Source organism: Sciurus carolinensis, chromosome 10 (assembly GCF_902686445.1).
Source record: "Sciurus carolinensis chromosome 10, mSciCar1.2, whole genome shotgun sequence".
Lineage (NCBI taxonomy): Eukaryota > Metazoa > Chordata > Mammalia > Rodentia > Sciuridae > Sciurus > Sciurus carolinensis.
The window spans coordinates 137,459,339-137,483,136 of record NC_062222.1 but is presented as its reverse complement, the minus strand read 5'-3'; the positions used below and the strand labels follow the sequence as shown (position 1 = coordinate 137,483,136).

General features: G+C 61.9%; 1 protein-coding gene across 26 annotated transcripts in view; it reads left to right on the top strand.

The window, feature by feature from the left end:
* Positions 1-19,131, top strand: part of Ablim2 (actin binding LIM protein family member 2) — a 125,936-nt gene extending 106,805 nt beyond the window's left edge. For 20 of the 26 annotated variants that reach the window (XM_047565967.1, XM_047565958.1, XM_047565951.1 and 17 more), the window contains 5 exons: positions 1,326-1,387; positions 7,218-7,272; positions 8,379-8,386; positions 8,578-8,658; positions 17,517-19,131. In XM_047565967.1, the coding sequence (XP_047421923.1) occupies positions 1,326-1,387; positions 7,218-7,272; positions 8,379-8,386; positions 8,578-8,658; positions 17,517-17,630 (320 nt within the window). In that variant the 3' untranslated portion in view covers positions 17,631-19,131. The remainder of the gene's footprint in view (positions 1-1,325; positions 1,388-7,217; positions 7,273-8,378; positions 8,387-8,577; positions 8,659-17,516) is intronic. The other 6 variants (XM_047565973.1, XM_047565968.1, XM_047565965.1 and 3 more) reach the window with 1 other exon arrangement.
* The last annotated feature ends 4,667 nt before the right edge of the window (positions 19,132-23,798 follow it).

Sequence of the window (23,798 nt, the reverse complement as noted above, 5' to 3'; positions counted from 1 at the left end):
TCTGGTCCTTGAGAAGCTGCCTCAGTTGGGGAAATAAATTCTCAGACAATGGAGAACCAAGAAAATGTGTCACTAGCAGACTCCAAGAGGCCAACCGGAAGGCGCGGAGCCACGGAGAGGAGCAGCGGGCAAGGCGGCGGGCCGCTCCTCCAGCTCCGGGAATCGCATCCAGTGGCGAAGCAGAGCTGCGGCTCCCTCTGGTACCGTGGGTGGAGGAACACCTCCAACCTCTGCAGCCAGGAAGCCGGAGGCCTCACGTGGCCTTGGTGGCAGTCGAGTCTCTGCGCTGCGCCTCAGTGACGCACAGGCCTGTGTCTGTGGGCGGCACCGGGTGCTGGGCATGCTCCGAGCCGGCTGGACTGCCATGGGCTCAGGAGCAGGCGGAGGCTCAGAAGTGGGTGAGTGGGCAAGAGGGTGTGCGCGGCCCTCAGGCCTCCGTCCTCCGCATGCACGCGGCCTTGTGGACCCTGAGGGGTGGGACCTCCATCCTCTTGCTGCCCTCACAGGTGGTCTGTAGCTCCCAGTAGTGAGCTTGGCCTCAACCCTGCGGGAGGTTGGTCTACACTGCCAGATGCTGGGCCGCTGCCAGGGTGGGGTGCCCAGATGAGGCAGATCTGTGCCTGCTCTCTCAGGCCCGAGGGAAGGTGGAAGGACAGCTGAGGGACAGGCCTCTAAGAGTGCTTGCTGGTGTGGAGTCCCCGCCTGCTGGGGACCAGCTCTGCCAAGCTCCCTCCTTCCAGAACACGCCCCCGCCCCGGGGCCAGGCTGTCCCTGCAGAGCACCCTCTGCCCCCACCCCAGGCAGCACTGAGGAGGGCACCCGGGTGGCCTCCCTGCCTGGGTCCACGCAGGGTCAGCCCTTCTGACGGCACAGCGAGTGTTGCCCCGCGGGAGGGTCCAAGGCCCAGCATCTCAAATCAACTTTTTTATTTGGAGAGAAGCTAGCAGTTTGGATTTCCATGTGAAATTCCCACCACGAACAGCTGAGAGTGTTTAGAAAATAAAATTGTCTCAGGGCCCCCTTGAGGCTAGCGCACGATGCACAGCCTGGTCAGGGCGCCGGGGTGACAGAGGATGCCCGCCCTCCTGTGGTGCACACGGGGCCAGGTGTCTTCCGGTCAGGGCAGGCTCGGGAGGTGGCCCTGCCCCGTTCTTCCTCAGTCCATGCCCTGGGCACAGGAGCCACACTGAGGGGTCCTCAGGGGCCTCCCACGTGCTGCCCCTGGTCCAGCCCTGCCTGCCCCTCTGTTGGCAGCTGCCCTTGTCTGAGCCCGGGTCCAGCCCGGCAGATGCCCGAGTGACAAGGCTGTGCTGTGTCTGTTTCAGGCTTCCCCTATTCCAAATCTGACTCTCTCCCAGGACACAGGACGAATGGCCTGGACCATCGGGTAGGTACTGACCCCTTCCTGGCCTGTGGCACACTAACCATCCATTGCTGCCCACCCCAACACAGCCCGGCTTCCTCGCCACAGCCAGGAGGAGAGGCCGGGCCCGGTCGCCGCCCACCTCTGCTCCTCCGCCTGAGCGCTGCCGCCACCACTGCCGCTTTTCCCATACCAGGTGGAACAGACCTGGCAGTGCCAGCTGCCCGTCTCCCCTGCTCTGTCCCAGGCCTCAGGAGGACTTCAGTGTGGGGGTCGGGGGCAGGGACGACCCAGAGTGATCAGGTCCTGGTTCCAGACGCCCTCGGGCTGCTGCTTCTCTTGAGCACAGCCCAGTGAGGCTCGGGAAGGGCTGCTGTATCTCGTGAGCCAATGGGACGCCGTTGGCTGCTACCCTCACTACGTGGCACGGTCACTAGGACCACCCCTCTGCCTGTACCACCGTTTAAATGCAGAGCCGGCCACTGTGCTGCCGAGCCTTCCTTCGCAGCTGGCGGAGGCTCCCCGTCCCGAGTGCTCGGGACCCGGGACCTGAGTGCCCGCCCGGCGCCCTGGCTCAGTCTGCCCTGGTGGAGAGCCACTCACTTCTGACCCTCTTCCCACAGCCCCAGGGGCCTCCAGGGAGGATCACCGGGCTGGGAGACCTCCACCACCCAGGCAGCCTCTCCCCAGCTTGCGGGAGTCTGTCCATCAACGAGCCAGGCAGGCCACTCAGGCCCAGGCCCTGTTGTGTGGGAGCGGAAGTGTCAGGGCGCAGCTGACACCACCGTTCACCGGTGACGAGTGCTGTGTCCTCGGGTGCTGAGGTCTGAGCACTAGAGAAGCTCGCGAGGCAAGCGTGTGAGGCAGGTGTTATTTAAAGGTGATAAACAGACCGCTCCCGGGAGGGAGAAGGGCCATGGCTGAGGTGCTAGAGTCCCAAGAAGTGAGCACACCTACATCTTCTATAGGCTGAGTCTCTTTTGTTCTCCAGTTCTCTCCCCTTATCTCTCCTTCCTGCCTAAGTGGCTGGGCCTGGTTTTGCAGGTGAGATGGGCAGGGGGAGGGCCCAGGGGGCATTCATTAGCAGCTCCCTGCATGCAGTCCTGATAAGGGCAGGTAAAGCTGGTAATCAGTGGGCTCCGGAGATCCTTGACATTCCGTTCTCCCAGGGACAGTCTCCAGCTTCTGGAGGCAGATGGCTCTCCTGACCTCCATTTCCTCCACCTGACCAGATCCCTATTTCTACACTAACTGCCTGTCCCCAGTTCTGGCTGCACAGCCCAGGGGCACCTGTCACCTTCCTTCCCCAGGGTCAGGGCTCCAGGACACTTCGGGAGCTGGGAGTCCCTGGGCTTTGCTTTTGGGGGCTGTCAGACGCGCTGCTGTGTCCATGGCCCAGGTCCAGAACCGCAGGCCTAGGTGCCTCTGCATGGTGGGTTCTAATGGACCCCCGCTCACCGCTCTTCCAGTCAGGAATGGCAGGATGGCGCACGTGGCAAGCTTCTTCGAAAAGCAGTCTCTCCCCTTCCTTCTCTGCAGGGAAACTAGGGCCGAGGGCTCTGTGCCCAGGCCTCCTACGGCACCAGCCATGCCAAGCCTCTGCTCAGAGTCAGGGGCCCGGGCAGAGGGGAGCCCTCAGGCAGGTTCTCGTCTTACCTGGAACAGCTGTTCTCTGCCCAGGGGCCGTGGGCACCGTGTGTACCCTCTGTCCAAGACAGGTGTCCCCACCCAGGCAGGTCCTGCCGCTCTCCTCAGTGTGTGGGAGGAGAGTAAGGGCAGGCGTCACCTCCCAGCCTGCCCTCACCCAGGACAGGCCCTCGGTTCACATGGCGAAGCTACGGGCGGTGCCCGATGCCCACGGAGGCCGGGTCTCCCAGCGCGCCACCTCCCAGTGGAGAACAGCTGGTCTGACATTCCGGAGGACAGTCTCCCTCCCTCCCAGGACCAGTGGAAGCAGAGTCTTGGGTTGCCAGGACTGAGAGCTGACTTGGTGTCCAGTGCTCCGCCCGATGGGGGAGGGCGTGCTGGCCAAGGGCTCGCAGCGTCCGTGAAGCTGGGGTCACCCTCACTTTGACTCTTGGCTTTCTCATTGCCGGGGGATCAGTTGCCACCGCAGACGGCCTGGTGCTGGGCCTCTTCTTTCCCTGCTAACGATCATTTCAAGGCTTTGTTTTAACCGTCTGAGACCTGTGTGTCGTTTGCCCACTTCTCAGCGGGAAGGCCAGCTACATGATCTAATGACCAGTCTTTACCATGCGGCCAGGCCCAGCAGCTGGACTCTGGCCCTGCCCCTGGGCTTCCCGTCTGCGCACCTTTGCGGGGTCACTCCTTAGGTGGTTCCTTGGTTTGTTTTTCTTCCAGGAAGAGCTCTTAGGGGCCCAAGTGAAAGCACAACGCAGTGAAACCAAAGTCCTGTGAATGCCAAATCTCAAGAGAGCGGGGAGGAGCCAGGTGTGGCGGCACACATCTGTGATCCCAGGGACCGGGAAGGCTGAGGCAGGCAGGAGACTGGAGGAGAAAACCATGTCCAAAGCAGAAAGGCCACTGTGTGAGGACGGCCATCAGGGCTTAGCTCTGAGCCTCCTGTGATCCAGGCAGGGACTCGTGTGACCTGGACCAATCGTATAGTCTGATGGGGGAAAAGAAAGGAGTTCGTGGGGCACAGGTTTTCCTGGGCTGTGCTCCAAGAGGAATTTGTGACAAGGCCCCAATAATCCAAAGTACCGCGTGTCTCAAAGGTCAGATGGCCCGGTAGCCAAGCCTGGCCACCAATGGATGCTCTCAACCCACCCATAGGGTGGCCCGAGACAGCCACCACTGCAGACCCCCCGGGGGTGAGGCTGGGTGACTTGGACCACATCGCCAGTCAGGCATCAGGGGCGTGGCCGCGGCCCCCAGGGCCTGGTGGAGGCTCCCTAGCAGAAGTCCCGTTCTGCTAATGGTAACAGACTGAATCCCTTCTATTGAAAGACAGAAGCTGTCAAGTTGGGTCAACAGAAGAGCAAAGTCATAGTGTGTCACTGCAGAACGCACACTTGGAAATCATTTTTAAACAAGAAGAAGTAAAAGGGTAAGAAAGAGATGCTAAAATAGCTAAAAACAAATGGAGATGGGGACGGCAATGTCAGCTTCAGATGAGGAAGTCGAGGTTGAAATGCATTAAGAGAATCGGGGCATAAAGAGGAAGCGTCGGCCAGTGATGAAGCCCAGCAAGGGCACCTCAGCCCGGAGGCACCGGCAGCCTGGCCATGCAGACCTGGAGGAGCTGCGAGGACGGCCCGACAGGAGCGGCTCTGTCGAAATAAGACACGGACGCAATGAACAAAAACAACGATGAACAGCAATCGAAGCACCCAAACAGGAAGTGTGATCTAATTGGCACATGGGAATATCATTTCGATCTGGTTCCCACTTATTTGTAGAACAGTTATGAAAATGTCTACATGAATACAAACAAGATCTTAACAAATCCATACAACAAACCGCAGTGCCGGAAAGATCACGCGCTCTGGAGTTGGCAGCGCTGAGTCCACGTGCCAGCTCTATCTTTGAGCAAGTTTCTAAAATGTTCTGACTCATTTCTTAGAATTAAAAAAAAAAAAAAAAATCCTTGCCTCTTAATGTTATGATGAAAACAAATGGCTTCTTGGTTATGAATCTCTTCATAAGCCCCGTAAGATATTTAAAAGCAAGTTCCTAGCCCTCTTCCCCATCATGATTGCTGAGTGAAGTGGCACATTCCAACATGAGCTTTAGTGAGAAAAGAATGGCAGTCAGGGATAAATGGCCACAATCTCATTCCTATTAGCCATCCTGGTATGGTTTTTGGAAAGCAAAACACATGGGTTCAAATTTCTCCAGTTCTGTGTATTTGCTGTGTGATCTCAGGCAAGTTGTTTAACATCTCTGAGCCTCATCCATAAAATGGTGATGATAATGCCCACCTCCTGAATTTTCAGCAAGATTGGAGAATGTATCTGTAGAGCAGCCATCACGTGATTCATGCCAAACAAATAAAGGGATAAATAATGTGCTGTCTTCCAAATCCCCTGAGAGCTGCAGGGAGCCCGCCACCTACCTGCTCTTAGCTCTCCTGCCCGTGCTCAGCAGGGAGAGCCAAGGCTGGCTGGCTTGCAGAGTCGTCTCCCTGCACTGGGAAGCAGACTCCGCTCTCCCTGCTCCGGACCAACCTGGCACCCCTCCCCCGCCTGGCCGGTGCCCCCCTCCCTCTGAGGTCCCCACCTGCGAGCTGGTGCTGCTGCAGGGGAGGCAGCCCGGGCCTCTGATGACGGTGGTGTGAGGCAGCGGGCACTAGGTGGCGGTATCTCTCCTCCACGGCAGCCAGGCCAGTTGGGCAGAGGCGGGCAGAGGCGGGCAGAGCCAGGTCCAGCTAGCTTTATGCCTCTAGGGAGGCTCCCTGGCAGGAGAGGTGCGCCTTGGGTGCTGGTCTGAGGCTCCAAAAATGTCTCAGAAAACTTTCTGGAAAGGCCCGCGAGGAAGAGGCGGAGGCGCCGGGTGGTGGAGAGCTCCTGGATGGGTGTGGACGCCTGACTCAGGATCTGGGACTGGATGGTGGGGCGAGAGAGGCCCCAACCAGAAGGCTCAGCGTCAAGATGCATCGGATTCTAAAGCAACACTTTTAGAAACAAACTCCTGCAGAAATTCCAAGATGAACAAAATATCAAAATTTAAGTCCAGGCCAGTTCCAGCCCCCCCCACTCACCCACTCAGCGCTGTCCCCACGGCGGGGTCCAGCTGTGAGGCAGGAGGAAGGTCCCCGCTTCTCTCTGGGCCTCAGTGTCCCTGTGTCAGATGAAGAGCTTTGGACTTGGGGTCTCCTGCTCGGACCCTCTCGGCTGTAACCAGCTCCTTGCTGTGGCTGAAACAGTACCCACACGCCCCTGCACTGAAGGACTCTGGGAACGTAAGCCCGGGGCCCAGCCCCAGGAGCACTGGCCCACAGTCCTGAGGCCGTTTCCGACCCTGGGCCAGGTGCTGGGGACCGTGGCATGAAAAAGACATTTCTTCAGGGGCTCAGCCCACGGTGGGCCGCGGGTGCATGAGCCATCCGAGCGTTGCTCTGAGCACAGGAGCCAGGCGCCAGCAGAGTGTGGGAGAAGGACAGGAGAGGGCCGACCAGCCCCTGCGGGGGCCCTGCATTGGCAGGATGTGTCCATGAGTTTTTTCAGGTGGACAGAAAGGAAAGAATCCCAGACACGGATGGTCGTGATGCGCCAAGATGGCAACGTCTCCACTGCTGCCATGGCAGGTGGCAGAGGTGCCTGGGACGGTGGCCAGGGGCTCTCGGCCCCTCGCCCTCTCAGAGCCTCAGCCCTTGGGTGGACCGTCAGAGACGCCGTCCTCCATGAACAGGGCTTGCGACTGCCCAGGCGCTGGGCCAGAGCCCGGCTCCTCGAATCCTCAAAACGGCCATCAGCAGGCCTGCCGGAGCCGCAGGTCCAGGGCGCGGACGAGGCCCCTCTTGACAGGCACACAGGCATCCGCAATGGCGTAGCAGGACCGGGGGCTCTGGGAGGAGAGCGGGGGCCCTGGCCGTCTCGTAGGGCTCAGGGAGCACTTGGGCCCCGGGTCAGCAGAGCCCTGGGCAGAGGACAGGGCCTGCGGTGAGCGGAGCAGAGTGAGCTTGGGGGCCACGGCTGAGCCTCCCCTGCTGCTACCCCGCGCCCAGGCCCCTGACCGCCTGAGGCCTCCAGAGCTGGGCCTCGCGTCTGCCCGTCTCTCAGCCCTGGCTGCCTGGCTGCCCTCCTCTGAGGCCTGCGAGGGGACGGTCCCGGGCCCCGTGCCAGCCCTGCAGCCCGTCTCTTGCCGCCCTCTCTCTCTCTCTCTCTTCCAGAATGCCGGTATGGCCCCTTGCGGAGCAGACCCGGATGCCGGCTGGGGCACTCGAGGTACACACAGCGGGGACCCCGTGGGTCTCTGACTGGGCCAGTCGCTAGCACGTCCGCCAGTCTCGTTCTGAGGCCGCCTCTGGGGCCTGCTGGCGGAAGGCCCCAGGCACGGTGGGCAGGGCCCCGGGGGAGCGTCAGCTGACCAAGCCACCGTCTGCCTCAGGTGCTCCCCATCTCCCGCCCAGGGCGCAGGGCGGGCCTGGTGACGGGTGCTCTGCCCCAGCTCTGCTGGGGAAGCAGAGTCCCAGGCAAACAGCTTCCGGGCCGGAGTGGGTCAGAGCGCCCTGTCCCCTGTGGCTACTGGCATGCGTGGGACACACTGGGCTCCAGGCCGGGGATGGCTTGCGGGTGGAGTTGCTGCAGTGGCCACCTGGCCACGCGGCAGGTGCTGCACCCAGGCCGCTGCCCAGCCCCGGCAGGTCTGTGCCTGTTCGCCTCCTGGCCACCCCTGCGATGCCGGAGCCTGGCTCTGTGGGCAGGTTTGCTCGCGGAGCACAGCATCGGGGGGGTCGCGCCTGCTCCTCCGGGGGTCACACACGTCCCCAGCCTCAGAGCTGGCACGTCGGGACCCCGCTTGGCACGAGGGGCCCTCGAGGACCGGCCCCTCGGCTGCAATGTTGTGGGAGGTCCTGGCGAGCCTGCTTTCTGAGGCCCTACGCTCTGCACACTGCAGTTTGACTAAGACTCTTTTTGTCTGGAAGAAAAGCATTTTCAAATCTAGGGTGAGGAGCTTGCTGGTGTAAAGGAAGAAGTGGAGAGTAGGCAGGGGAGAGAGTTACGGGAGGGTCCGTGGCAGTCCGTCTCCGGGGCAGTCCCCACAAGGTCGCCTTGGAGTGCCACTGCACGCAGGGGTAAACTGAGGCAGGGTCTCAGGGCGGCCCACCGCCAGGAGCCACGGCATCTCAGCCCAGGAGCCCAGTGCCCTGCCCAGCCTCCCGCCTTCCTCCAGCCTCCTGGCCACGCCTCCTGCTCTGAGCCCGTCCATAGCCCCAGAGAGACCCATGCAGGCTGCTCAGGGGACCGGGAGACCATGCATGGCCAGGCTGACTTAGGGGGTCAGGGGTCCGTGCTTCCTAAACCGCCTCCGTGTCCCTCTTGTCTTACAGAGTACAAGGTAAGAGGCTGCCCGCTGCTGACCGTGCCTGGCCGAGCTGCACCAGCCCAGGTTAAGCGTTCTCTCCTTGTGCTTTTCCTATGACATGTCTGTGTCCCATGCCATCGCAAGTATGTGCCTCGCTTTGCCCTCCGGTGGGCCCTGGCCCTGCGCCCTCCGGCTTCCCGGTGAGCCCGTGGCTTTCCCTGCAGGTCTACCCGTATGACGCGCTCATCGTCACGAACCGGATCCGCGTGAAGCTGCCCAAAGATGTGGACCGGACGAGACTGGAGGTAAGGGAGATGGCCTCTGCAGGCGGGCCTGCAGAGATGTCCCTGACGTGGCGTCACACTCATCTCCCCGGTGCCGAGCACGGCCCGGCACCACGGCCCAGCTTCTCGGGTCTCCGTTGGCCACAGCGGCTTGTCCCTGGAGAGCTGGAGTATGTCTGAGAGTTCAGCAGGACGTCACTCAGAGTAGGGTTGGCTAATGTCTGTTAACTGAAAGCAACGTCTGTGTAGGGCCTACTGTGTGCCGGGGCCCAAGCCCTGAAGCGCAGGCCTGCAGCGTGAGCAATGTCAGCCGGTGGGTCTCTCCCTGGGTCCCTTTGGGAAAGTCTCGCTGCCTTCGACAGACTCTTTGCCCGGGGCCGGGAGTCTCGAGGCTCCTGGGAGCAGAGGTGACGGGCTGGCTGCACCCCAGGCTTGGGCACCAGTGAGGCGTGGTGTGCGTGTGGCCCGCCCTCGCCCTGCCAGGCCCCCGCCACAGGGTTGTGCTGCGGGAGAGGGAGCAGGAGGCGTGCCCGCAGCCAGAGGCCAGCAGGACCCAGGCCAGGAGGGCAGGTGGGCGGAGACCAGGCAGACCCACCAAGGGCCGACCTCCAAGATGGGACAGATGGGGGCAGCAGGAGCCGGGTGTGCGGGGTGTGGAGCCGGGAGGCCACGTCGGGAGAGGCCACGTTGGGACGGGTCTTGGACGGCAGGATTGGGTCCTCATTCCCCAGGTTTAATCTTCAAAACCCGAGAAACGCAGAAAGCGAATGTTCTTTAAGAAAGAGGCAGAACAGCGATAGCAGATGGATCCAGAGAGAAGCGCCCAGAGCGGGGTGCCGTGGGAGGGGCGGCCTTGTCTTACAGAGCTCGGTCCACCTCCTCTTCCTACCCTGCCCACGTGCTCCAAGGCAGGAAGAGCACCCGGGTGCTCCTCAGCAGCTCCTCGGCTGGGACCGCGGTGGGCGTGACTGGTGGAGCAGAAAGGAGCGCCCTGGAGTGCTAGCCACCGTTTCCTGCGCGTTGATGACCAGCCCTCATCTTCCCGACCTGATCGCTCGTCACCTATGCTGACTACCTGTCCGCTGCCCCGTCTCCACGTCCAGGGTTCAGGAGCAATTGCTCGGTCTCACCCTTGAAGGATGGGCAGGGCCTTCCTGAGCAGGGCAGGGAAGGGCTTCGCCCACGAGGGAAGCCTGCAGGGAGGCCGGGGTGGCGCTGGGACTGTAGCAGTAGCATCAAGCAGGCACCGCTTTCCTGGACCGGCTGTTCTCAGCCTCTTACGCTGGGATGTGGATTTTATGGCCCTTGAGTGACTCTACGCAGACAAGAGGTCATGCAAACCTCAACACATTGGTAGTGGCAGGCGGAAGGTGACGAGGACCCTGCTGGGGCGGAGGTGTATTGTTCTGGCCGCCTTTGTTGTAAATGACAGGCACCTGACCCAAAGAGACTGAAGCATAAAGGAAACTGACAGCTGGTGTAACTGAAGGGCCCCCTCAGGTATGGCTTGATCAAGGCTAAATGTCTCTAGCACCCCGTCCCTTGCCTCCTGCCTCTCGACGGTGCTTTCTTTGTGTTAACCCCATGGAGAGACAGTCTCATCTCAGCCCTGGGCTCACAGTCTGCAGGACGAGACCCCCCGCAGGTCGACCCCCAGGCCTGTGCTGTCGGAGGGTCAGTGCTGTCCCCAGCACTGCAGTACTTAGCTGAGTCTCACTTGTGCTGTGGATGTGTGCCAGCCACTGAGCAGATCCCTGGGGCTGCCTGGGAGCCAAACCCGTCACGAGCTCTGTGCTGGTCGGCAGACACAGCCACCTGCGATCCAGGTGAGGTGTCTGATCACGCACCAGCGTCCGGACTCTGAAGGAGAGGAACTCGGCCTGTGTGAGTGCTTAAGATGAGTGGGTGTTAGCAGGGTTCAGAATGCACATGTGTGCAAATGTGTGTGTGCCAGTGTGTTTTGTGAGTGAGGATTGGGTCACATAGGCAGAGAATTCTATGAGGCGCAAGCTGTGTGTGCAAAGGCCCTGGGGTTGTGTAGAGATTGCTGGAGGGCTGTGGTGGCTGGACCTGACCTGGGAAGGGAGGGACCATGGCAGTGAGGGTCTTAGCCTGAGGAAACGGCTCTTAAGTCGGGGACTGCACGGTTAAACAGCCCCTGTGGCTGCCTCGTGATGCTCAGGCCGCATGGCTGCAGGAGGTTGTTGTCATCGGGCGAGGTGTCGTGGTGACGTTGCTGGGGGACGGGTGGGCGACTCCGGGGGTGTTGGGGAGTCAGGGCCAGGAGTCAGGTGGAGAAGGCTCGGGCGAGGGAAGGACACTCCAGGTGGGGCTCCGGGCTCTGCTGACGGCCGGCCCCCAGGGAGGCAGCGAGCCTGGAATGATAGGCCGGACAGCCTGGCCCACCAGGCACGGCCAGGGCACCGGACGCTCGGCCTGGCAGCACTGGAAAGCACCACCTAGGTGCCTGGCGCTCACAGTAGGTGCTCAGTTGTTGAGCTTATGAAGAGGCAGGATGGCCTCTCTGACTCTGAAGGGGTCGGGTGGGTCCTGTGGTGCCAGGTGGCGCCCTTCCTGAGGGGGCACTTCCGTCCCAGGGCTCTGAGCCTCGGTCCCTGGCCACTGACCAGGCCTCCTGCCTCGGAGGACCTCGGGCCTTCCTGCATTAGGCAGTCATCCTCTGGGGGCCTCGAGGCCAGGAGCCGAGTCCGAGGGCCAGAGCCTCCGTGACCCAAGCAGAATCAAGTCCTCTAACCGGAGCCCTTCCTGCCCCCAGACTCACCAAAGGACATCATCCTTCTGCCGCAGAGGCAGATCCTGCCATCCCGGGTGGCATCCCTGGTGGAGGGGAGCCCTTAGACTCAAGGTGACCTGCCATGAGTCGTCTCCAAAATGTCTTGCTGTGTGACTTGGGCGAGTTGCTTAAGCACTCTGAGCCTGGCCCCTCACCTGTCAAGGGACCGTGGTGCTGCCCTGCTGGCAGGTCAGGAGTTCATTTAGTTGCTCAGAAGTATTCACTGGGCACCACCGGACAAGTACCGGCAGGCACAGTTGATTTCACCAACCAGAGAGATGGCCGCGTCGGTGCCGGGCGGCGGGCATGTGTGAACAGAGGCGAGTCGGCTGCCGGGAGAGGAAGGGCCTCCCGCGCCCCACGGCCCCCGGCGCGGTGCAGGCTGACGAGCACTGTCCCGCCGGACTCTACAGGGGCTTCCACACGTGGCACGCTGGCCAGCTGGCCTTCCCAGACCCCTGGCTCCTCACAGGCAGGCCAGGGATGCAACCTAAGGTGTCCCTGGGAGCCACTGCGCTGCCCTGGGGACTGGCCTCCCCGGGCCCAGCCTCCCAGAGCGCTCACACGACGTGGCGCTTCTTAGGTAAGAGGGTGTGGCGGCCAAGCAGCACCACTGGATGCAGGCACACAGGCACACGCCTGTGCAAAGGAACATGCACACGTGGGTGCAGACGAACACACACAGACACGTGCGTACGCGTGCAAGCAGACACCTACGCGTGTGCGCAGGGACCCACGCGGGCACACGGGAGCAGACGGCAGCTGCGCATGAGCACAGATGGAGACGCGCCTGGGAGGCTTAGGTGCCGCGTACGAGCACAGGCGCGGACGCCAGGCAGAGATGCGCACGCACACACATGCAGACTGAGCTCTGTGTCTCAGTTCCCGGCACAGCCTGGGAGTGTATCTGACGGACTTGGCACGCGGCGGGGCTGGCAGTTCTGCAGAAGTCGTGCATCGCGGGCACCCCGTGGTTTCTGGGCTGCCTCTGCCAGGCCCGGAGGCTAAGCACATACCTGGTTTGCTTAAGCGGTGAGCCCTGGTGAGGGGTGCCGAGAAGCCGTGCCCCGCCGTTAGCAGGCTCCTCCTCTGTCTAACCCGACTGATCTGAGGAGGAGGTGCCCCCACGTACTGGTGGTGGCTGCCAGGGGTTTGAAGCCACCAGATGCTCCCTGGCCTAGTGGAGATTCAGAAGGGCAGTGCATGTAGTTCTGGAGGCTGGAGAGAGCACTGGAATCAGAGGGCCAGTGGAGGCCAGGACCAGTGGAGGCCAGGGCCAGCGGAGGCCAGGACCAGTGAAGGCCAGGACCAGTGGAGGCCAGGACCAATGGAGGCCAGGACCAGTGGAGGCCAGGACCAGTGAAGGCCAGGAGCAGTGGAGGCCAGGACCAACGGAGGCCAGGACCAGCGGAGGCCAGGGCCAGTGGAGGCCAGGGCCAGTGGAGGCCAGGACCAGTGAAGGCCAGGACCAGTGAAGGCCAGGAGCAGTGGAGGCCAGGACCAGCAGAGGCCAGGGCCAGCAGGCCTGCAACATCTGCGAGCAGGGTGGCGGTGGAAGGGAGCTGGAGACAGACTTACAGATGCACTGCCAACAGACGTTGCCCCTGGGCAGGGCAGGGCCCGGCTCCCTCCTGGGGCTGAGTCAACCAGGTCAGCAGTGCCTTGGGGCCAGGGTCAGGCTTGGCCCTGGAGCCTGTGGGCTAGCGCAGGCCAAGAGGGCCTCCGGAGAAGTTTGAGTCAGGACCTGTAGGACCCGAGGAGCCACTGGCTGCACTGGAAAGAGCCGTGCAGGTCACGACCTGTCCCTGGCCTGTGGACACCCACCGTGGAGCAAGGGGGTGAAGGGGGCCGCAAGGCCGGACGAGGTGGAGCCACCTCACCGCAGCCTCTGAGCCTCTGTCCCCTGCCGCCCACGGGCTGTGAGAGGTCGAAGTGGGCGGAGAGTGGCCGTGTCACCAGGAAGCCGCCCAGGCGCCTGCTCAGCAGACCACTGTGCAGGGAGGGGCCTCGAGCAAGCCGAAGCGGCGGGACTGAGTGGACACCAGGGAGCCAGCTCTCAGGAGGTCAGCCCCTCCTGACCTGGTTCAGAGACCCCCCCAGCAGTGCTGGTGCAGGGGCCACTGGGACTATGGGTTGGGGAGAGGAAAGAGGCGTTGGGAGGCCTCCTGCGGGGATTCGCAGCCTGGTGGGGTGCGGGGCGTGGGGTGTGGGGGTGCCTGGAGGAGACCTGGGCCGGCAGGGCTGGGTGGCTCTCCCCTGCTGGAGCGGAGGTAGCGCGGCGCCGCGCCTTCACCACTAACCCAAGCTGGTCTCGGAAGACTCCCTGAGAGGGAGGACCGGGCGCTCGAGCCACTTTGCCCGGCCCCAGGCCTGCTTGCTGCTTCCCAGCTCTGTGACCTTAGGCAGGTCACACCACATCTCTGATCCTGGAATGAGGACGGGACTCCCAGGACAGATGTTGGCACGCCTCTCACTCCAGCCCGGCCCACAGTCCTTGGTCAGTGCAGAATCGGGGGTTCAACTGCCGGCTGGCCGTGGGTGGCAGGAACCTGCCTGTGGTTCACCTCCCTGTGCTCCTCGGCCACTGAGCTGTGGTACGCTGTGGTGGTGACGGACGTGGCTACTAGGTCCGCCTGCTCAGGACACCGGTGCTGGTGACACCAGGTCACCTCAGAGCCATCTCTCCCAGGAGCTCCGTAGGGCTGGGCTGCTCCGGCTGGCTTCTGTGTGCCCAGCCTGGCGCCTCTCGGGGGATAAAGAAGAGCTGAAGGCCAGCAGAGAGCAAAGCAGCCGCCCTGGGCTGGTGGCTAATCCCAGCTCTGCAGGTGGGGAGGCCCAGGGCCATGGCCGCAGCAGGCTGGGTAGGGCAGGCTCGGGCCAGCGTGTGGCTGCTCCTGGCAGCGGCCATCCCAGCGTGGCGGGCAGCGGGTGGGAAGAGACGAGGCAGCCCCTCCCGGCTGCTAAGTGGCCTCTGGTCCCATCGGCAGGGCAGAGCCCCTGCGGCTGGCCCCGCTCAGAAGGCCCCACCTCTTAATGCTGTCCTGCGGCAATTGGGCTCCAACACGTGCTTCAGGCCTGGGGGTTTCTCTCCAGTCCTTAGACCCCTGCCTGTGCCACACAGAGAGCTCCAGAGGCCGGGGAGGATGGTGGAGGTGCCACCCTGGTCTCGTTTATTCCCATTTCATAGCTGGCACTACTGAGGTCAGGTCATCAGCACAGCGGGCAGGTGGAGCCAGCACTCGCATCCTGGGAGGCCCTGCCTGGACATACAGGCCAGCTGGCACAGGCCACCAAGCCACCACTGCCAGGCTGCTGCTAGCCAGGTAGCCTGCCCACCCTTGTCCCTGCCGCCTGTGACCACCCCTGTTGAAACCTCACAGCAGGCGCTGAGGTCAACTTGCTGACAAGGACAGCTCAGGGGCGGAAGTGTGGGCCCCAACGCCATCCCACCAGAGGACACTGAGCTCAGAGCCCAGAGCCAGAGTGAGCCCTGCAGGCCACACAAGGGGCCCCGCCGGCCCACATGCTGGGGACACCGCCCTGGCCCCTCTCTTTGCCGTCGTCTGACAAACCTGGTGGCTCCTGGGGCCTCCAGCACCTGGGTCACAGTGTCGCTCTCCTACAGGACACCGGTCACTTCAGAATGATGGATGCTCCCTCCATCCCCTTGGCCAACGCCCACTTCAACCACCCACAGGTGACCACCCCTGTGGTCGTGTGGCTTCTCCTGTGAGCTCCTTCTTCCGGGTGTCCCTCCCTCCTTCCCTGTTGCCCAGTCTTGCCTGCGGCCCCCTGAGGTCTGAAGCACAGGTGCTGAGTGTGGTCGGCCACCGTCCCCTTCTCTCCTCCCTCCTCCAGCACAGTCCCCAGCAAACACAGTCCTGAGAAAACCAGGGCCCGATGCTCACCCTCGTCTTTTCCCTCGAACCTCACGATGCAGGCAGCCTGGGCCCGGCTCCTCGAGCTGAGGCGGGAGTCTCCCAGCACCAGGAAGCCGGTCCATCCCTGGTCGCTAAACTCCCTGCCCCCAGGGACCCGTGACGCAGCTCCCCAGTATTAGACAAGGCCTCTGGATCCCAGGCACGCAGTACTGGTAGAGTAACGGTGGAAACAGGTTTCCTTGGAGGGTCCCTTTCCCTCCTCTTGATGATACACAGTATTTCTGAAGGTCTGACCCCCGGAAGTGCATCATCAATGTCTTTAAAGGCAGAGTCTGAAGTGGCGATTCTAACTCTCTGTGGACCGAGGTGTAGATTTCTCAGCACACAACCCCAAGCTCAGTGCCAGCAAGTGCTCGGTTTCTGGCAAGTGCCAGGATTCTTTCCTGCCCGCACACTGAGATGGGCGCAGGTGGCCGAGGACCTCTTCCTGGGGGCCTTGCTGAACATGCGTCAGAGAGACTTCCGGCCAGGTTCAATTAGCCGTGGCTTTTGTGACCCAGGATTCTGGGGGGTCTTGGCTTACCTCCTCCAGAGCACCCCACAGCTGGACCTCAAACCCAGTGCACGCTGCAAAGATGAGTGGTTTTTGAGACATTCACAATGTCCATGCTTTTTGGAGGCTGCATGTGTCTCCACCTGTTTTCTCTCTTGATCATTAGACAACCTGTAGTATCAGTAACTTTGTTTTTGGCAAGAGTTTCACCCATCTGAAGTGTACGTTCTGTGGCACCTGCTACGTTCGCAGCATTGCATGGGCCTCCCCACTGTCCGGTTCCAGAACATGGTCATCACCCCAAAGGAGACCCCCACGCATTCAGCAGGCGCTGCCCGCTCCTCTCCCACCCGCCCTGGCAACCTCGAGCCTGTCTCCTCTCTTCGCGGACGGCCCGTTCTGGACACCTGGACTGCGGTCCTGCAGCAGTGGTCCTGCAGTGTCTGGCTTCTCTCTGTCCCTGGGCCTGGTCTTTTCAAGGCCACCCTCGCTGAGCCCTGAGCGAGAACTTCATTGCTTCCTAAGGCTGAGTACCGCCGTGTGGCGCAGTCGCGCCTCTGTGTGGTGGGTCCACGCTTCCAGGGGTGGACCCGGGGCTTTTGCCACCTTTTGGTGGCTTTGAATCATGCTGTGGCCGTGGTGTTCAGTGCCTGTCTGAGTCCCCGGTTCCTTTCTCCTGGGTCCCCAGCTAGGAGTGGAAGGCTGAGGGGAAGGTCCTTCTGCTCACTTACAGGGTGACCGCTCCCGTTTCCCACGCAGCTGACGGGCCACGCCTGACCCCCTCCTGCCTTCCCTGCCCCCAGCCTCCTTCTGGCCCCTCCCAGGCAGAGCTGAGCCCCACACTTCAGGGGGGCTCCTCAGGAAGGGGATGCTTGAGCCCACCCGAGCGGGTCTCGAGGAGGGAACCACTTCCTGACCCTCTGAGGACAGATGAGAGATTAGCCAGGCGGGCGTGTTTTGCATGGGGCTGGCAGGGTGGCAGACACCTGTGCTGCTGTCCACGACTGGACTCCCTGCTGGGTGCTGCCCTGCAGGGACCCACCCGTTCCTGCGACGACCCCACCACACAGATGCATAGACTGAGGCTCCCAAGGTCAGGTCCACTACCTGTCTGGTGGAAGCTCCTGACCATTAGGTCACACAGCCTTTCCAGGCTGCCCCCCCAGGAGCTGGGCTCCAGGACACAGTGTAACTAGGGAGAGTGGGGACTCACACTCAGGCTGGGCCCCGGTCCTGCACTCCCTGGTCACGCCCCAGCTTCCTCAGCTGGGGAACGGGGAGCGGGAAGCCACCCACTTCCTGCTCACGAACACCAGCTGAGCAGTGAAGGGTACGTGCATCCTCTTGAGGACAACTGCGGGGAGCCCAGGCGTGGCGGGCAGGTAGGAGCCCGTCCCAGAGTGCCTTCGTGGGCCTGGTAAGTGGGAAGGCGTGTCGGTAGGATCGGGTGGAGGATGTGGGCCCAGCTCTGTGCTGGCCCTGCGTCCCCAGCTGAGCCTCTGTCCTCTGGGCTGGGCTCCTGCCTTGCCAAGAGGGAATAGGGGACCACAGGCACACCGAGAGGCAGTGCCAGCCCGGCCTTGAACCGAGGGTGAGGAGAGCGGGCCCAGCTGTGAAGCCACTAACTGCCCACTGTTCTCATTGTTTGAAGAGACACTTGTCACCTGAGGAGTTCCGGGCGGTGTTCGGGATGAGCACTGAGGAGTTCGACCGCCTTGCGCTGTGGAAGAGGAATGACCTCAAGAAGAAAGCCCTGCTCTTCTGACGGCCGCCCGCCCTCCCCCGCCCATGCCAGGCAGAGCCGAGGGACCGGCCAGAGCCACACGAACCCCGCCCCGCACCTCGCCGTGGCGTCTCTGTGTCAGTGGGGCAGGTGGGGGCCGGGGAAGCCGGGCGGGGCAGGAGGAGGGCCCCAGCAGGCGTGGCCCCGACGCTGCCGGAGACGCTCCTGCCTCTAGTTTAGGGCCACAACCCCTAGCTCGACTCACCCCCTCCCGGCTTGGCTTCCAGGCCGAGTCTCCAGACAGTGGCGGCCCACCTTTCCGGCCCGCCCGGACGCGCCTGGCCCTGGGATGCAGAGGTGGCCACACGTGCACTGTGAGAAGGCTCTTTGGTGGCAGGCGCGTCGGGGTGCGAGCGCACGGCTCCTCAGAGCCGGGTGGGCCACTCGGCAGGCAGCAGACTCGCGGGCCAGGCAGGAGAGCAGAACCCAGGGTTGGGGCAGTGCCAAGCAGGGGGCGTGCGAGCTTCTGCACATCCGTGATGGTCTCTAGGATAAGTGCCCACTGACAGGGTGCCCACCAGTGCTCCGGGCTCGGCTCCCTGCAGGCCAGCCCGAGAGGCCCAGATGAGACCTTTCAAGTAACACAGAGGTTTTATTTTTAAAGAGCATAGTTTACGTACTCATGAGATGACACACGTGCAGAGTTTAGTTTTACGTCCCGGTGAAGGGGATCACCTCTGCCTTACCCACATGCGGGTCCCCGTGGCCCCTGCTCGTGGTGCCCCTGATAGACAGGAATCCTTGGCCGTATCCTCTTGTCTTTCCCGGTGTGTGTCACGCAGATGCCCGGAAGACAGCCCCTCTGAGTGGTGCTGTTTGTAAGTACGTGTGACTCCTGGCTGCCATTACTCCTTGCCCTGATTTTCCCAAGTCTCTCCCTATGGCTCTGGAATAAAGGTCTCCACATAGCCAGCCTGGTCCCCTGCGGCTTCCCGCGCACTGACCTAGCGGTGACCAGCAGTGTCTCACCTTATCCACTGTAAGACAAACCACACTTGGGGACCCTGTGCCCGAGCACCACCCTGACACAGGCACCACGCACTTTGTGAGGAGAAGGTGGAGATGTCGTCTCTTCCAACCTGCGAGGCCAGCAGGGCGCAGGCCGGGGAGCAGAAGCTGGCTGGGGCTCCCCAGAGGGCAGGCCTGTGACTGCACTTACTGGTGGGTGGGGCCTGACAAGGGGCAGCGGGAGGCGGGGAATGCTGGGCTCCGTTTCTGGTCCTGTGTGCCCACCCGCTCCCGCCGGGAGTCGCCCTCGCTCCGCTTCTTCTCGGCCCTGGAACACACCAAGTCCCGCTTGGCTCAGCTTCTCGCCAGCCTGGCTTTCCCGCGGAGGGGGACTTTCAGCTCCTGATATGCTTCCTGCCACTTAGCAATCCGAGCCTGCACAGCTGGAAACCCCCGTCTCCTCGCCCGCCCGGAGCCACGTCTGACCCGGGAACCGGGGTAATAAAAGACGACCTGCCGTAACTTGTCAAGTGCACAGCCACTTGTGTCGTGCGTGGGTGATTTCCGAGGGGGACAGCTGTGCTGTGAACAGTGCCAAGGTGCAGCTGTGGGCAGGCACGTGGAGCAGGTCAGGCCCCCAGGAGGCCCAACCTCTGCAACAGCGAGCAGGAACCCCCACCGGAGGCAGCGCCTGGGTCTAGCCTGGGCTTGCTCAGGAGCCTTCCGCAGCCCTCCCAGGCCAGTTCCAGGTGCGGGTGTTAGCGGTGGGTGGGACCTGGCTCCTGCCTGCCCCGGGAGGCAGAGGAGACCCACCAGGAGGCGGAAGCTCTCTGCGGGGAAGGCCCACAGGGGCCTCAGATCCACCTCCAAGGCCAGGCGAGGCTTCTGGGGAAGGTGCTGCCCAAACGAAGTCCTGGTGGGTCAGCCTCACTAGAGGATGGCGAGGGAGGGACATCCTGGGCAGATGGAGCAGCGGGCAGTGCCACTGGCGTTCCGGAACCGGCAGTGAGGCGCTGGGTCCAGGACTGGGGGGCCAGGAGGAAGGAGAGCCCAGGCAGGTCTGTCCAGGGAGGGCCGCAGACGTCCTGGGGCCAGACGTCTCCTGGTCTTGAGCCTTATGCCAAAGACTTGTGAGTCTTGGGTTTTCCCCCAAAGTCCGTCCAGTGCACAGCCTGACCCTGCTTAGCGAGTGGCACCACTGTCTACCCAGTGTGCAAGCCCAGAAGGGGTGCGTCCTGCGGGCCTCTTCCCTTCAGCAAGTGCTGGTCATTCCACCGCCCAGGTGTCACCACATCTGTCCATCTGCACAGGTGACATCATGGGATTAGACGTTCTAAGAGTGGGGGTGGCACTGTGACCAAGGACCCTGGACACAGGCAAATCAGGACACGTGGTCACCCAGGCCACGCCCCCGCCACCCTCACCTCTCAGCACAGGTTTCCCAGTCGGCCAGAGTGATGCTCTGAAAGCACAAGCTGAGTCACGCAAGCTCGAATGGCCTCCTTCTGTGCTCTCGAGAGCCAGGCCTGCCATCCCCCCCCTTCAAGTCCCAGAAGTCCCAGCACAGTGACTTACACTGCGTTCCCTTGGGCTTCGATCCCTTCCACCCTCTCAGCCTTCTCCTTCCAGGTGGGTCCTGCTCTTCCTCCTCAGTCAGTTCAGAAATGCCCCCAAGCCCTGCTGACTCCCTGAAGCCCCCACCCACCCTGGAATTCCTCATGGTGCCTTCCTCAGGCCTGCGGAGTGCCTGTGTGTCCCTCCGTCCAACTCGAAGCCCACCAGCACTCCACAGCAACCGTAGGACAGGCTCCAGGTCCTGTGCCTACCAGGAAGTGTCTTGAGGCATGGAAGTTTCCAGATCAGAGCCGTCCAGCTGCACTTGGCATCATGCTGGGAACGTTCTACATCCATGCTGTCACTAACACAGCAGCCACTGCTGTTTGAGATAGCTCTGGTCTGACTGGGGGATTTAACACCAGTCTTAAATCTTAATTCATTGAAAGCAAGGTAGCCATATCTGGCTCATGGCTGGGTAGCTCCAGAAATGAGAAAGTACAGCTGCCTCCTCCTGAGATGGAGCCATGGGAGGCCCCAGGATCCGCCATGGGGTGCAGCAGTGAGTGCTCCTGCCTGCAACGCAATCATCGGTGCCCAACCTGGGCGTGGGGAAGCACGCTGTGTGGCCCTGTCCTGCAGAGCTCTCAGGGGACACCAGCTGGGTGTCCATGAACTCAATGAGATTCCTGGAGACGGTACTCCCTCTCAGATGCCAATCACAAGCCCCAGGTGGCTTTACCTTTACTTCTGACAAGTCAGTTATAAATCAGGATTCCCACAACCCACTTCTGTGTTCAACTTACTTGCTAGAATGGCTTACAAAACTCAGGGACACACTTATGTTAACCAGCTTATGATAAAGGATATCACCAGGGGTGCAGATGGAGAGAGGTGCAGGTCAAGGTAGATGAAGAGGGGCGCAGAGCACCGCCCTCTGTCCGGCCACCCAGGAGACCACATAAGCACTTTCCTTTTGGGTTTTACGGAGCCTTCGTTCTGTTGGTATGAATGATTACATCACCGCCATGGTGATCGGCTCAAACTGTGGTCCCTCTGCACAGAGGCTGAGGGCACAGGTGGAAGTCCCAACCCTCTCATCCTGCCTCGTCTTTCCCATGACCAGCCCATCTAGGAGCTGGCTAGCAGCTGCCAGTCAAAGGTCAGTTGTTAGCATGCAGAAAGCACTTTGGGAATTTCAAGGATCTTAGGAGTTGTAAGCCAGGAAATAGACAAGACCTAATGTATATTTCACAATATCATCCCCTCCCACCCCGGAGGCCCAGGACCAAGCTGGCTCATCTCCATGCCAGTGTTACAGTATGCCCATGGTACTATCCTCCTGAAGCAGCACCACCTGGGGCCTGTGTCAGGGCCCCCAGTGCAGGTGAGGCAAGGAGAGATCAGAGGCTGCAGAGTCTCCTTCCTGGACGCATCCCCAGAGCAGCCATGCCCTGCAGGCCACTCAACTCAGACCAGAGCTGTGGCAGGGAGAGCGCAGGGCAGTCCCACAGCTGGTCTTAGTGTTCGGCTCAGAAGTGACATGTGGCCGCTAGTCACAGCCCATGGGTCAGAACTGCAAAGAGGCCCAGAAGGAACACCCATTCATTTGAGACAGGGAGGTGGCACGGCTGGGTCTAGGGCAAGAATGCACAAGGGCTCATCCCCGTGACCAATCTTTAGCGCCTTGGGGGACTCTTCCTGGGACTCCTCAGCTGCCCTGGGTACTACCTTCTGCAGGGGGCAGCCCACTTGCTCCTCTGTGCGGACTTTCCCCCAGCACAGGGCGCTCCATCAGACCCTCCAAGGCCCAGCCGCTCGCAGCCCCCTCCTGGAGCGTTTTCACCCACAGGCACGGAACTCTACCCGTGACCTGCTGTGCCCGGCACAGGAAATGGTCTGGAAGGCTCCCCTCCAGACCCCTGAGGAGGGGCTCCACCTCCCCCAGGAGGTCATGGGCGAGGCGAGGCTGGATTCCCAGCTCCAGCTGTGGGGACACTTCGCTGTGCCAGTGAAGGTGGCAGTCGGTTGTGTTCTAGATGGTGGAGAATAGTGCTCTGTCAGGAGGCCTGGCCTGGGGACCAAGGCTGCTTCCCGTCACCTTTGGCTCTGAGGCCTCTAGATGGTCCTGGCTGCGAGGACACGGAGCAGCTTCCGCTGCTTGCAGTCATGTCCCATGGCCTGACCCCAGCCTCAGGCCTCCCTCCCTGCACTCCCAGGTGGCTACTCCTCACCTTCCGGGCCTCCCCCTGCCCATGTTTTGGTCTCTAAGAGGCTGCAAGAGGCCAGCTCTGCCTTGGCTGTCGTCTCCCCTCGGCTCCTCTGCCCTTTGTGGGGACCCAGGCTGTCCCTCCAGAGGTGAAACCCATGGACCACACAGGTTTATGCACATTACATCTGTTAAGTGAACCACTCCGGAAGCTAATCCCTCCTCTCACATCCCCCCTCCCAGAGTGGACAGACCCCTGGCGTTGGTGAGCAGCCCACCTCTTCCCTGTAGGCACCTATTCCAGTTCAGGCATGGTCTCTGCAGAGACCCAGCTGGATGGGTCGCTGAGCCACAGAGCTGGCAGGCACACGGAGCTGGAAAGCACCTCTGCAGATGGAAGGGGAAGGAGCTCAGCACTCCCTGGGGCAGCAGGCCCATGGCCGGATCAGTTCCAGGAGCGATAGAGGCTTCCTGCTTTCTAACTGCCTGAGCACTGGGCCGCTTGCCATTGCCCCCACCTTCCTGCAATAGCCCAAGTGTCTCCACCACATGCCATGCCACTCCCGCCTGTCACGGTCATCTCTGTAGTGCAGACTGACTGAGCTCCTGGGGGGACCTCATGGGCTTCTTCCCTGCTCAAATCCTGGCTCCCGGTCACCGCTTGCCCCGCCTCCCTCTCCAGCCTCTTTTCACCCCTCTCCTCTTGCACACCAGCTTCCTGAGCAGCTTCTTCCCTCCTCCCAGCACTGTCCTCAGCAAGGCCTTCCCTTCTGCCTGGAACGCCCCATCTGACCAGCTCCCGCCTTCCTTCAAAGACTCTCATGATTCCACTTCCCTCTCAAACTGTCACATCCGAATATCCCAGAACAGACATAAATAAGAGACCTCCCTGACCTCCAGAATGGATCACAAACACAAAGAGAAGGCAAAGCAATGGTCAATGGCGACTCAGGTCCACAAGCTGGTGTGGAGGGAGGGAGCACGGAAAGAAGCTAGCAGGAGTGAGGCGGGGCTCTGGGAGGCCTCCAACTCATCACCAAGTTCCCTGGAGCTGAGTCCAAAGGGGTGAGTGGGGTCAGCCAGGGAGGGTGGGGGGTGGGCCTTCCAGGCAGGGGAGGGCAGGCCGGCCCAGGCCTGAGGACAGGAAGCTGCATGGCGCATCCAGGAGCCAGGCCAACATGCCAGCGTGAGTCAACGGGTCCTGGTGCTCTACTGAGGCCTGCCGTGCCTCGGGGAGGATCCTTCTACACATTCAGGGTCAGTCCTGTGCCACCCAGCTCCTTCTCTGCTGACCCCAGCCCCTCCCTGCCGGTGCTTCCTGGCATCAGCTCTCTCTCAGCCAGCTACACTCAGGGCCTGGTTTTGGGTCTACCTGCTGACTTACGTCTGCCTGGCTGTGACTTTCTATAGCTGTTGTCCTTGGGGGCCTGGGTGGCAGC